At 40.0% G+C, this 13991-nt stretch overlaps 1 protein-coding gene across 3 annotated transcripts in view; it reads left to right on the top strand.

Moving 5' to 3' along the window:
- Window positions 1–942: 942 nt before the first annotated feature.
- cfap92 (cilia and flagella associated protein 92 (putative)) overlaps window positions 943–13991 on the top strand; it is a 19237-nt gene continuing 6188 nt past the window's right edge. The window contains exons 1-14 of one of the 3 annotated variants that reach the window (XM_084927446.1): window positions 943–1022; window positions 1111–1203; window positions 3598–3837; window positions 3991–4172; window positions 4349–4565; window positions 5092–5211; window positions 5304–5399; window positions 5507–5691; window positions 5827–6662; window positions 6784–6978; window positions 7589–7853; window positions 7935–8099; window positions 8677–8859; window positions 9169–9319. In XM_084927446.1, the coding sequence (XP_084783572.1) occupies window position 1203; window positions 3598–3837; window positions 3991–4172; window positions 4349–4565; window positions 5092–5211; window positions 5304–5399; window positions 5507–5691; window positions 5827–6662; window positions 6784–6978; window positions 7589–7853; window positions 7935–8099; window positions 8677–8859; window positions 9169–9319 (2836 nt within the window). In that variant the 5' untranslated portion in view covers window positions 943–1022; window positions 1111–1202. The other 2 variants (XM_084927444.1, XM_084927445.1) reach the window with 2 other exon arrangements.

Genomic DNA, 13991 nt, shown 5'->3' with positions numbered 1-13991 from the left:
CCGAGCGTATTAGCAAAATTTAGCAATATCCACAATTTTATCATTTAATCGGAAAGAGAGCTTGATAAACTATTAGAAAAAAACATACTGATCAAGCTCAGAATGTTATGCTATAACATTTTTCATATTTTTCATGGGTTTTTTGCACGTTTTCCAGTAACATACTTAAAATGCTGAATATTCTGTACAGGAAATGAATATGAATGGCAGTAATTTACAGGATTCCCACCACTGAAACATGGCTGAACAGGATGGCTGCCACTACTTTCATGTGATGGACTACAAAGTTGTTCTCCACTCCTGAAACTGAGATACATAATGCCGAGTCTGCATAATAAAGGGAGGGTTTGTAGTGTATGAATTCAAAAACTTCGATATAAAAAAACCCTCTGTTGCTAGTTTGCTCAGTAAATAGTTCTGTGGAGTGGTAGGGTGATTTTCCAGTTTCTGCGATTAAGAGAGTGAAATAATGCTGTGCATGTTTCTCATCTTATCTGCTTTGCCACAAATAGTTCTTTAACCTCTTTAATGACTGAGCCATTTCGCCTTGGGGTCGATAACTAAAGGCTCCACCCTAAAACGGGTGGATTAAATTGAAATCTCTGATTATTCACTCAGACCAAGACATATTCTTAGACACCACAACCGGTTATCCAAATAACTCAGTTGCTTTTGAAGGTATCATTAATGTTTATCCAGTTGAATTGAGGTTTGTAAATGTGAAAAGGGTTGATTACGATTGCAAACAGCATATTCCCTAAATATCAATTACAAGGCACTGCCTGCATGATATTATTATTGGGCGCTGAGCCCCCCTAAAACTTTGAACCTAGGATATTTTGGACTTGTCATTAAACTGGGGAAAGAAACAAAAAAAAGGAAAGAAAGAAAGCGAGGGAAAAGACGCTGCCTCCTTATCTGAACGGCGCGTGAGGGCAGGGGTGCACCTGACGTCCTTCACTACAGCCGTTGCCATGGACAACCGCTGCGTTGTCACCATGCGTTGCACTCCTGAAAATCACGTAGGTTGAACTTTTTATGTCGTTTCGTTGTGTAATTTATATAAACTGAGATATAATGTAAACTCTTGTCATGGTCACGGGTTTACAGTGAGTGACGCTGAAGTTAATGGACTCTAAAGGCTGCAGAAAGCTGTAAGCTAACCTTCATCTGAGACGAAAGAGACAGAGCGAAGGCGGTAAAGTATGCTAATAATTAATTTGTAATATTTATAGGCCTGTTACACATTTTGGGGAAATTGCCGTGCAAAACTGAAATCAAATTTTTGTACTCAAATTTGAGCCGGCTGCCTTTCATGAATAATTGGGACTAAATGCTGGCTGTTTCTGGGTACGAACCTGAGCCAGAAAGACCTACGGTACTCTGGCAGAGGCGGGGTGGGGGCGGCGGGCATTGTCCTGCTGAAACAGCCACATGGCAGGGCGATGGCACACCACCTCTCTCCAGTTAGATTTCCTTCAAGAACAATTAGATAAGTAATTAATCCCTTGTGTATCTTGACATTTGACAATGCAACTCAGTTGCTTACTTACTGTGCTTTTGTTTAATAAGGATATCTCTCAGTAATCTCTGATTTGTTTGTGGGGCTGTGATAATTCTGAAACCAACACCACAAACTGCAAGAAAAACATCAGTTATATCATCTCCCAATTCCAGCTGCACATACCACACTGATATCTGTGTCAGGGTGTACTGGTCAGGTGAATAGTTTTCTCAAAAATGATTTAGGTATTTAGTGAACTGAAAATATGTACGTAACAGTAACAATTAAGGAGTCTATTTTTTTGTTCATGTTCCATGTCATAATCAAGGGATCAAGCTTGTAAGAAAAAGTTTCATTCATTCATTAATTCATCTACTTCAGTGCGAACCAAAACATATTTTCTTTGGAAATTGTTACACTCGTATTAGTGTTTCAAATCTGCTTATTAAAGGTTATTGAGATCAAGGTATTGCTTAGCTTTTGTTTCTGTTACTTAAAATTAGTGTCATTAAGATGTAGTCAAGCATCTTGCTCTAGATTGTTTGCTTGGCATTTTTTTCAGGGAATAAATAAGTAAGAATATTTTTAGTTTTATACCTGTTTCATAAACATGTGTCAAAGGACAAATTCATGATACGCAATGATACACAAAGGACAGTGTATCATTAAAGTGTTGGGCCATCTTTCCATGAACACATCAGGCCTGTATATTGATTCTCTGCTTTTCCTCTGTGCTACTTGAAGGCTGAAAACCATTCTAACAAAGGATATTCTCTCATTTGGTTGTCTGATGAGGGTAGTGGAGAGCTCTATCTAAAACCTTCCATCTTGCTTTAGATCTGTGAATCATATTGTCCTCATCAAACCATTCAGTGAGCCTCTGTGCACTGTGGATGAGGCATTTTCATCAGGATAGAAATGTTACATCACCAGAGATGGGCAGTAACGCGTTACTGTAATCCGATTACTTTTTTTCAAGTAACGAGTAAAGTAAGGGATTACTATCGCAAAAACGGTAATTAGATTACCGTTACTTTCCCGTAGGAACGCTGCGTTACTGCGTTACTAAAACCGTGATTTTTTTTTTGCGAGAATGTCTCATGACAGTGACGTAAGCGAGTGCGACGTTTGTGACAACAGCTGTGCGCAGATCAACAATGGATAATATATCGAGTGCAGGAGAGAGTATGAGCATGCAGCGTTTAAAGCGTGGAAGTACTGACCTTACTTTGAGTTTGATTCCATAAAAAGTGACAAAAACAGTGCGCTACCACGTAATGGGAAATTCACAGAGAAACTCACGGATTCTTCCACTGACCGCTGCGGCACACCTGCACCAGGATAAACCTCCGCCTACCCTACTCCTGCTTTACAGGTGAAAATAGAGCAAAAGGACCGCTAGTCTTTGACTTTATTTATTTTCTGCTGTGTTTTACTTGCATCTATTTGAAAGAGTGAGTGTAAACACAAAAAAAAAAATATTTTATGTGCTGGAATGTGCAGAAAATAGGTTTAAATATTAAACAAATTTCTTCCAGTCAGAGAAACAAGTTTTAAAAAGGGACTTTTCCATTTGATTACATTTTGTATGATGGATTATGTAGAAAAAGTAGAATTGGGCTGAAAGATCTATTGCTTTATCACCTATTCAGGTTGTAAATCGTGTTTTTAAAAAGTAACTAAGTAATTAATTACTTTTGAAAATAAGTAATCAGTAAAGTAACGGGATTACTTTTTTGGGGAGGTAATCAGTAATTAGTTACTGATTACTTTTTTCAAGTAACTTGACCAACACTGTACATCACAGGATAAACTTGATTACACAGAACAGTTTGGATTTGCAGCAACTCTTTCTTTCAAAGAGACAAGTGGAGCCAGACCTTGGTGTCAAACCCCCTGCATAAGAAAACTGCCTGATCCACTCAGCATAGCGGTCAAGCAAGGGATTGGGCTAGGATTGTGATAAGCTGCTTCCTCACAATTACACATTTCCACGTAAAATGTATCATCATTTGTCTTGATGCATGCTCAATCATCCAGGTAAGAAAATCCCAAAAGGTTTTGGCGTAGCTTCATTTGCTGTTTTCTTTCAGTGTTTTCCAGGGAAACTATTCCAGCAAAGTCTGACCCAAAAGGCAACATGTCAGAGAAGAGTGTTTGTAACCCAACCTGTGATGACGAAAACATTTCAGAGAAAGAACAGGAAGAAGTCCTCGTCTTTGAGACTGAACTGTTGTCCAGCACCGATTCATATGAGGATATTAAAGTGCAAACAGATGACAGTGCCTCCTACGTCACATGGACAGTTTACATAGCTCTAGCTGTTCCACAGGGTAAGATGGTCCACAGAACATATAAACAATTATTATTAGCTCTGTTTAGATGGTCAGAGTGAGACGGTTGAATTTGACAGGCTCTACATATCTGCTGTAATGTAATAGTGTTTTGATTCTAAATCTCATTCCTGCACATTTGGCCTCTTGCAGGGGAAGTCAGTGCTCCTGAAGATTCTGAGAAAGCAATGAAAACAAAGAATGTGTCGGTCCACAAAGCTCAGAGCTGCTATCATATTGAATACAAATTGTTGCCAGGTGATACTGAGACGGTTAAAGTGGACATACTAGTATTTGGGCCGGCAGCAAAAATATACAGAGAAGACGAGTGCAAGGTAAATAGGATCCTCTTTGTTTGTGTATGTGTGTGTGTGACATTAATGAACAATTCATGAACATCATAAGTGGAGGGAAGTATCTCGTGGTGTAGAGTTACGGTAAATAGTTGACTGCTCAGGCTGCTGTTGAATACGACTTTGAGTTTGTCTAATGCAAAAATAAATGTGAACAGATTCTAAGAACGTGGCTTGAGGGAGATCAGATTTGGGTTGGCTGGGCCCAGAAGTTTAATATTGGACTCAACAGGGATGTGCTCATCAGTCTTCTACCTCATAAGATCAGGCTTCAGATTTGGAACACTAAGGATAAACTGTGCAGCCAAGCCCGCTACGAAAGAGTCAGAGCCTTCAGACTGTCACAGGAGCTGTCTGAGGATGACACAGAGTGCGGTGAGCATCCATTTCCAATTTTCTTAAAAATGATCAAAATATTACACCTATTCAGCATAAAAAGAGTTTTCAGCTTTCTGTCTGAACCATGAAGTAATCGCCAGAAAATTCTATCCATTCATTTTCTTCCGCTTATCCTTATTGGGGTCGCAGGGGGCTGGAGCCTACCTCAGCTATCATAGATCGAGAGGCAGGGTACAGCCTGGACAGATTTGCTGTCTCTAGCACAAAGAGACTGGCAACCATTCACACCCATTGGCAATTTATAAACACAAAAACTTGTGTATCAAATATGACACACTTGTCTTTAGAGGGATAGAAATGCTTTAACCAGTTTGATTTACAAGGGCTTCAATTGACTCAAGAATCAAATGGCCAGAAATTACAGGGGACTACAGAGACGTCTGTTAAGTAAGGAAACACAGTCTCTGTGATTAGTCACCATCCAAAGCCCGGAAACCCGGTGTGAGCCAGGAAAAACCCTCCTATTGTGTTATGGAATTATGAACCTTATATTTTTACTCAGGTTGCATTGAGACAATGGTGAACAAGCTGAGGAGCCTGTGTGAAAATAAGACACACACATCTAAAAGACAAAGAAGCAATTTTTGTGTTGATCTCAGTCCAGATGTGGGACCAGAAACAAGTATGTGCATTACAACAATGAATATTTTATGTATATCAGTGTGTCATACTTTTATACTTCTTAATGAATACATTTTTTCAAACTTAAAACAGGTTTTGAAAAAACCACGAGTGATTATCATGACCTCGATGCCATCAGGGATAGTGGCACTGCATCATTTGAAATCAGCCCTGTTTGTTTGTTGGCAGGTGAGTCAATCTCATAATCACGGGCACAGCCTGGACCGGTGCTGGTCAGCTGAAAACAAAGCACTGTTCCTATTTTCTTATGTAAGCTTGTATTTTCTGACTGTCAGGTGAGAACTCACTGACTGAGAACATCCCAGTCTGTTCTTCTGGGGTTTTTGAGATAATCTTCAACATTTCTCTGGATGAACCACTGATGTCAGACCAACTGAAGGCTGAACTCAATCCACTTGTTATCACAATTTTGTCAGCCACTTCACTGCCTTCATCGTCAGTGCCTTTTCACATCCTACAGGTGGGATGTACACATCGTTTTAGTTTTGACACCTTTCTATGTGTTCAATTCATTTCTTACTCAGTCTGCCCTTTCTGATAGTGGGCAGTGGTTTCAACTTTCAGCTCTGAGTCATTTTCTGGATTTCTTTTTCAGGAGAAATGTATGCCCGTTTATTGCCAGTATAAGTTCCATAATTTAAATGAACACAGGACAAACTATCACAAGCAGGACACCAACATCTACTTCAGAGATGTGAATGTAATCTTGACTGGTTTGATGAGTCGTAAAGAGCTGTACGAGTTCCTATCCGGTCCACCGCTGGAGATAGAGGTTCATGATCGTGACCAGAAATCGGAAGCGCTGAAAACGCAGACACTTGGGACTGCGTCAGAGCACGACATCCAGTTCGGTGGATCGGTATTACAGCAGAAGTCTTCAGCCATTAATCCTCATGGTATTGCAAAACTAAACCTCTCTGAGCTACTGCTGGGGAAGAAAAGTCTAAAGGTGTGCTTGCCAGTTAAATGCAGCCCTTTGCTACTGGACAGGGAGCGAAGCCCACACAAGAGGAAGATGTCAGAGAAGCCAATGCCACAAGGCCATTATTACGCTGCCAATTCTCAACTCAAAGTCAAAGTCGAGATAACTTGCCCATTCAGTGTTCAGAATGACAGCTGTGATGAGGACTCCTGTAAGGGTCCGTTTGGCCGCATTGTCTACCTCTTTGGATACAGCAACTCCTCTGCGATGACCAAGCTGAGGTCGGAGATACTGCAAATCAATGCGGCAGCTTTCCATCTGGGCTCACGCTCAGTGGAAAACATAGAGACAGCCCTGTCAAATTACCAAATGAATTTCGAGCACAGTGAGACCAAGGATCTGGATTTTGTTTCAGGGTTTCATGTGATAGATAAGAAGACCCACATCTTTGTCCTTGAAGGGCTCAAACAAAAAACAGTGAAGAGACTCTGGGAAGCCATTCCTATGAAGTAAGCCAACCCGTGCTGTCTTGTCCCAACAGCCGGTGTTAACAATTTTCACCTGTGCTGCCTGCTGGATAAAGTGTTGAGATTCCATTGAGGGTGCTGTAGTTTGTGTGATGTTTTGCAGGCTACGTGGGAGTGAGGAGAAGCAGGTGACAGTGCTATATAATTCAAACCTGGTTTTCTTCAGACGCATCTATGACTCACTAGACATGAGCCTGAGTCCTATCCATCTGAGTCAGTCACTAGAGACCATCATGAAAAAGTCTCAGATCTATGTTAGAGGCACGATCCCCCAACCCTGCTTTCAGGCTTTGTCAAGGTAGCTGAATTAGACATATTGCTACATTGCTACTTGGTGTGTGTAACTCCAAAGCTCAGTCCCTTTTTAAATATGATTTGGTCTTCACCAGCTTCTATTTATATCCAGCCCTTAAGTTAAAGTTAACTGCTGTTCTCTATTCATCAGGTAGCCCCCAACTGTTTTGTTCTACAATCTGGAGCCTACATTTAATAAAGTAAAGGGTTGCCAGTACAGACAACCGCTGCACCTGAAAATCAGAGTTAATGGGAGTAAACAGAAAAAGAGCAAAGAAAGGTGCAAGCTGTTAAACCAGAACAATGAGCTGACAGCTAGCAAAAATTTGCATATGTCTTATTGAGAGGTTCACATTGACTGACTGCTTCCACCTTATACTGGATATTTGGCATTGTTTTGTTGTTTTGTTTTACATTTTATGTATACAGTGACTGTGTGGTGTGCTCAGTTTCAGAGTCAGATTCACTTCTTGCTAACCAAGTTGATCTGAAAAGACTCTAGTCTTTGGTTAGTTGGCTAGTAAAGGACCCTTGGATCAAAATGAATATGTCAAATATAAAACAAACAATTCGGTATAAAATGTATAAATTCTGTAATTTATCCTTTTTCTTAGGTTAAGCCAGCTTTGTCAAGTGAAGCAGCTTAAAGAGGTGGTGGAGTACAACCTGTTCCCCTCAGCTGACATGATTCTCAGCTTGAGCAGTGTATTTGGTTTATATGCTGAGAAGAGGGAGCAAAAGGTTCGGGCAAACACTGAAGGGAGCATTCCCACTCTGCCTATCAGGATGAAAAGACATGGGCCCATCAGCACACATAACACAGAGTACATCACATGGAAACAGAACAGGCCTCTCCAGCAGCTGAAAGACTTTGTTCAGGTTTGTGATATCCTATAGTACTATACACTTACTTGAAGCGTTTTATTAACAGATCCAGTCATGTGTATCATTATATTCCAGGAAAATATTAAAAAGGTGCAAGAGCAGAGAGAGCAGTTGCAGAAGCCAGAGGCTGCAGTGTTAAGGATAGACATGGCTGCAGGAGGAGCAGCACACAACTACAGCATCCAGACCTTCAACTCAAATGAGCGAGCTAGGGAACTGCTCTGCAAAGAGATGGCCAAGGTGTGTGTAGCATGCTGTCTCTAACATATCAGAGTATAGTATGGTACCAAGAAAGTACCATTGTAAGGTGTTCTTACAATGCCATTGTAAGAAAGCCCTCTGTCTGTACAATCTCATGGATTTGACCAGCTTTTCCAATCACATCACAAAGACATAAAATATTGTCATTAAAATTGGGTTTTTCTCTTCTTCCACCACTGCTCTCTCGTTAAAAGAGTCATTTAAAAATAACTTATGAGGTGTGCTACACATGTGGCTGATTATTAGCCGTATACATAAAATGTGATTAGGCGGAATCGTGCTATCCACCTCGGCCGCTGTATTCCAGATGGCGGGGATCCAACCGCCACCTGCGCCTGTGTATTTTTAATGGAATAAATGTAATTACACACAAACCTAATCAATGTATATTTATGAGTACAACATTTTTTTTTCTATTAAATAACCTCAAGAATGACTTCATGTATCTTTAAATGTATTTTTCAACCTTTTCTGACACACGGTGTCATTCTAGCTTGTAGAATAGTCTATACATAATGAACATAATGAAGCTAAGTAATTTTTCTGACTGCCTCAGGTGCCTGGGCGCAGGTTTACCTACAGTCAACGGTATAACAGTGCAACAGTGGACCCGGGAGACATTCCATGGAAAACCAATGCTAGATCTTCTTCTACATCTACATTTTGGAATATTAGCACGAGCAAGTCCAAAGTGCACCCAAACCACCCAGATGAAGCTCGTGTGGAAGAGCTGAGAAAGGTAAAGTTCATTTGCAAGTACTGTGCAACAGAAGAGAAATACTAGGTTTATTGGTATTACTATGAATACACATGGGACAAGGATGACCATGACCATGAGCCAGTATGTTTAGGTTAGGTATAGAATAGCATGTAATATGACATGACTAATAATATTAGCCCTTCTGTTGCTTGAGTTGTCGTGAGCACACAATTATTTATTATCCAATGGCAGTAAGAAAACATTTGTAAGTTCTTTGAAACATCTGCCCAATCTTCAAAAGTTATGTGATGATAGTGTTTTGTAGTTGATAATTCAGTGTGCTTCCAGCCGTGGAGGGAGAACATCCTACATGCCAACACACTGAAACCCACACTTTCACGCGACACATGGCCCTGGACTCAACACTCGGAGGACTTTGAGCTCTACAGGAAACCTCCCCGGTTCTTCAGCACCTCTCCCGTGACCATCTACCTGGCTGGTATGGACACAATTAAGGAACTTAAATTACTTAATAGCTGAAGTGCAGGATCTTTAAGTGCCTTCAAATGCTTATTTACCCTCTGAAGAGTCCAAAGCACAACAAGGTTCCTCTGAATGTCTGAACTTTTCCTGCAGTCCCAGTATCATTAAATCTTTCTCCATCATTAAGACCATACACGAACAAACTTAATGTGTTGGCAGATGTGGTATTTAAAAATGACAGGAGAAAAAAATCTAGCATATTTGACCAATCACTGTAGATTCAGTGCATCATCAGAGTTCCTGAACTCTTGGAAAGCACAACCTCACTGTACACACTTTCGTGTGTGGCAAGTCTATGTGAATCTTTTTGTTTAGACTCTGGTTCCTCAAATGGAAATCCAGATTTACTAAAGTGTAAAACCAACGTTTAGGGTTGAACATTTATTGTCAGGATTTACTAAAGAGGCGCTGTGTCAAGTTTGTAAATGAAAAGCATGGACAGAGGTGTGTTTGTGGCTGGCCTCACTGTCTTTATTGCAGATGTGTCTTCAGAGAAGTGGCACTTAATGTACATTTCTTACTCTTTTCTGTAGTACTATATCTGTTACACAGTACTGTGCAAAAGTCTTGAGCTGCTTGAGAAGCAAAACATGTTCAAATATACATGGAAATACTTTATATGAGGCAAAAACAGACATTTCTGGAAGTCAGTATTTTGTATGACCACCTTTATTCTTCAGCACAGCCTGAACTCTGTGAGGCAAAGTATTGTAGACAATATTAAGATGTATGTAAATTTTAGCAATTAAAAGGACAGATCTGAAGTGTGTAGATTAATGACTGAATCTTACTAAAAATGTAATATGCAGCCTCACGTGGCATATCAGACAAACAACATTCAAAAAAGTAAAAAGCTGCCCCAACCCTCTAAGACCACATACAGTTGCTGATATTTCAAATGAAAGACTTTATCTTTATATGAAAACACAAATTGTCCTTTAGCTCGCACTGTTATGAAATGCTTTGCTGCAGGATGGTAGAAATGAATGAATGGTCATAATTGAAACGATGTGGTTACATCTGTGTTTTATTCGATGACTGCAGCATCATCTGGAACTTAGTGTTCGTACCTGAGGATTTTTATTGCATTCATCTTACTAGTATTGTGGAGTTCATCGAGAAACAGACAAGCTGCACTAAAGTAGTTACAGTTGCAAGAAAAAGCTCACAAACCCCTCAGCAATTGTGTAAATATAGAATTTCCAAGTAGAGATAATTATACTTGTTCCTTTTTTCAAGTATAACTGGGATAGCTGTAGCAGCAGGTCATCTATTAATTGAGCGGTTGATGGTTCAATCCCTGGAAGTACTTCAGACCCCCAAGTTGCTCTTTGATGTGTCAGCTTTAGAGAGACAGGGCTTAAGCATAGAAAGAATGGGCGAATGAGACAGGTAGAGCACTATATAAGAACTAGTCCATTCATCATTCCTGTTATTTCTCAACACTTCTCTTTGATTAAGGTCACACCTTTAATTTGGACGTTCCAAAACATTATCTTCATTTTTCTTTGACCGTTCTTGTGTATTAGTCTGGGATAGGGCTGTGCGATATGACCAAAATCTCATATCCCAATATAAGACATCTATCTTCCCGATAACAATATAAATCACAAAATGTAACATTTTCTGTAAATTCTGTGAATCTCGGGCAGCTCGACTTGCCTGAAGTGTTTCCAGCTGGGCGTCGTGTACTTGGAGCAGTGTTTTAACCGATGCATGAAACTATACATTTTTAGACAAAAGTTGTAACGGCCGCAGTTTTCTTTGTGAGTATTTATTACACGGCGTGCTGCGGGGAAAAGCCTGTTCTAACGTTTGAGTCTAAGGTTTATTTTTTAGCACCTGGCGGCATTTTTTTGCTTCTCATCCATAAACACGGCATACTCTTTCACGTAATTCAGTTTATTTTGAAAAGTCTCAACAGGATCTTGAGCTTTATTGTGAAAGGCTTATGTGGAATATAAACAAGCGGACACGGGATGGTTTTACAGTCGTTGTTGCTAACGACAACGCATAAAAACAGTCGCTTATCCACCGAAGTGTGGTTATATTAAATATAAGAGAAAGAGAGAACTTTAAGAAATTAATGTAACCACTACAGTGACCATCAAAACGATGAAAAAATATTGCCGTAAACAGTTTATTTTGCGACAGCACGAAACAAACAATAGTGTAAAATGAAACGATAGATGTTTTTATATCGTTATATCGATATATATCCTTATATCGAACAGCCCTAATATGAACTTATTTAGAACTTACCAGAATGAAAATGTCTGTAGCACAACAACAGATATCTGTGGATGGTAGAGAACTGGATATCAGCTCGTCTCACAGCACATCCAGGCTAGATGCCTTCTTTTGGTAACATCCGATACGTAAGCTCCCTCACGTTGCTTTCAGGCTGGGAAAGAATAAAAAGAGAGCCAATTTTCAAGCTTATTCCCTCCCCGATCGTGCGATCTAACATTACAACTCACAACACAGCAAGGCCAACCACTGCTGATGCATTCGGTCCTTAAGCCCTTTGTTTGGCCTGCTAAAATGGCGTCCCGGCGGCCACGCCCCCTCCCGTGACATCACGCTCCGAAGCCCACACAATCCGGTTGTTCAGTGATGACGTGACGAATCCTACTTCCGGGTCTAAAGTAGTCTGCGTTTAATATGGCTTTTGTGTTGTTAACATGTTTAATGTTATGTATTTTCTTCTATTTGATCTCAAAAAGCTCCTAAAACAGTCAGTGATCACTGCTGACCTCCCTGGCTTTTATTACCGCTAATCATTTATTTAAGCTCAGTTTTTAAAACCTTAGGATGTAACTACAGCCCAGCCCATGCAGCAGTATATGAATGACTAACCTCGTATTGTGGATGGATTATCTCAGTTGTTCTCCTGGCTGAAGTTCTTTTTACAGCATCCTGCCATGCGATTACATTTGTTCCTGACCACCGAGAACACTCACGTTAACTTTTATCAAGTGGAAAAAAAGTTAGCTTGTTCATATTATGCTAACATAGCTGTGTCGCTAGCGGTCACGTAGCACATCATTATATACCAGCTAGCCAAACTTCAGTAACCCTACAAACGTCACTGCTGTTTCGTTTTCTGTCTTCATTTATGTTGGAAGTGATAACAGAGCTGTACGTTTGAATTTGTTTCCAAAACCCCGCAGTCAGGACATGCTATATTGTATTTAGATAGAAGCTAGCGAGCTAACTCCCTGCTAACTTCTAACTCCGTTAAATGTCATAAATTCCGTTTTCATGGATGCCTGGATGTTAAACTCAATTGTTACACCTGGTAGAGCAGAACGCTGATCATTTTATTAAAGATGAAAGACTTTAGACAGTTTTTCAACTCTCAGTAATGCCATAGTGATCGTTTGATATATGGACCTGCAGCGGAGTTTAGACCCAGACACGGCTAGTGACGTCAGACTGAACAATCGGATAACACCGAATTTAAAAAAAAAAAAAAGAATGTTACTGTTCAACACCTAGTTGAGAAAATGGACGTTACGACCTCGAGTGATACCAAAACCTTTGAAAACACTCCAAAATACAACAAGAGGCCAGGACAAGCACCAGTGACACAGAGCAGCCAAAAAAGTTATGCGCCAAGGACTATTCAACACCTAGTTGAGAAAATGGACGTTACGACCTCGAGTGATACCAAAACCTTCGTAAACACTCCAAAATACAACAAGAGGCCAGGACAAGCAGCAGTGCCACAGAGCAGCCAAAAAAGTTGTTCGCCAAGGACTATCTGACTACTAGTTCAGAAAATGAACGATATGACCTTGAGTGAAACCTCTGAAAACACACCAAACACACCAAAAGACAACAAGAGGCCAGAAGAAGCAGCAGTGACACAAAGCATCCAAAAAAGTTCTTCTTCAAGGAATATTCAACTCGTACTTCAGAAAATGAACAATATGAGCTTGAGCAATAACAAAACCTGTGAAAACACACCGAAAGACAACAAGAGGCCAGAAGACCAGAGAGAAACAAACTCATTTTTCTTTTCCTCTGCCTCTCACCCCCCAACCAGTCATGACAGATGGCTGCCCCTTTCTTAGCCTGGTTCTGTCAAAGGTTTCTCCCTTTTTATAAGGGAGTTTTTCCTTTCCACCGTTGCCCAGCGCTTGCTATTAAAGGGGATCATTTGATTGTTGAGGTTGATAGTTTAGAATCTAAACTAAACTAATAAACATAAGACTTCAGGTGAGGGATTCACATAGTAGGGAGCACTACATAAATTACAAATAAAAACATGTAATTGGTGGCAAAATAAAATAAAAAACATCTCTTACTGCTCTGTTTATTTCCTTAAATAAACACTTGTACTTTTTGTCATAGAAGAATAAGAATATTAATATGAATATGAACACCAAGGTGTTTCCAGGCCAGCCAAGAGATATAATCTCTCCAGCCTGACTTGGGTCTGCCCTGGGGCCAAATGTCTGGTGGCACCCTTGCCTCCATGGGCACCTTAACTCATCACTTTTGGCGCAGAGAATTATTTTATGAACTAATATTAGTAGGCTGAAGCCTTTTACTTCTACTTACTTCTACTTTTACTATATATAAATATGCTTTTTTAAGGATCAAGATGTGGGTTTGTTTTT

The sequence above is a fragment of the Perissodus microlepis genome, chromosome 5 (genome assembly GCF_051167445.1).
Source record: "Perissodus microlepis isolate ML-2025 ecotype Zambia chromosome 5, ASM5116744v1, whole genome shotgun sequence".
Taxonomy (NCBI): domain Eukaryota; kingdom Metazoa; phylum Chordata; class Actinopteri; order Cichliformes; family Cichlidae; genus Perissodus; species Perissodus microlepis.
The sequence above is the reverse complement of the archived record's forward strand: the minus strand, read 5'-3'. Positions and strand labels throughout refer to the sequence as shown.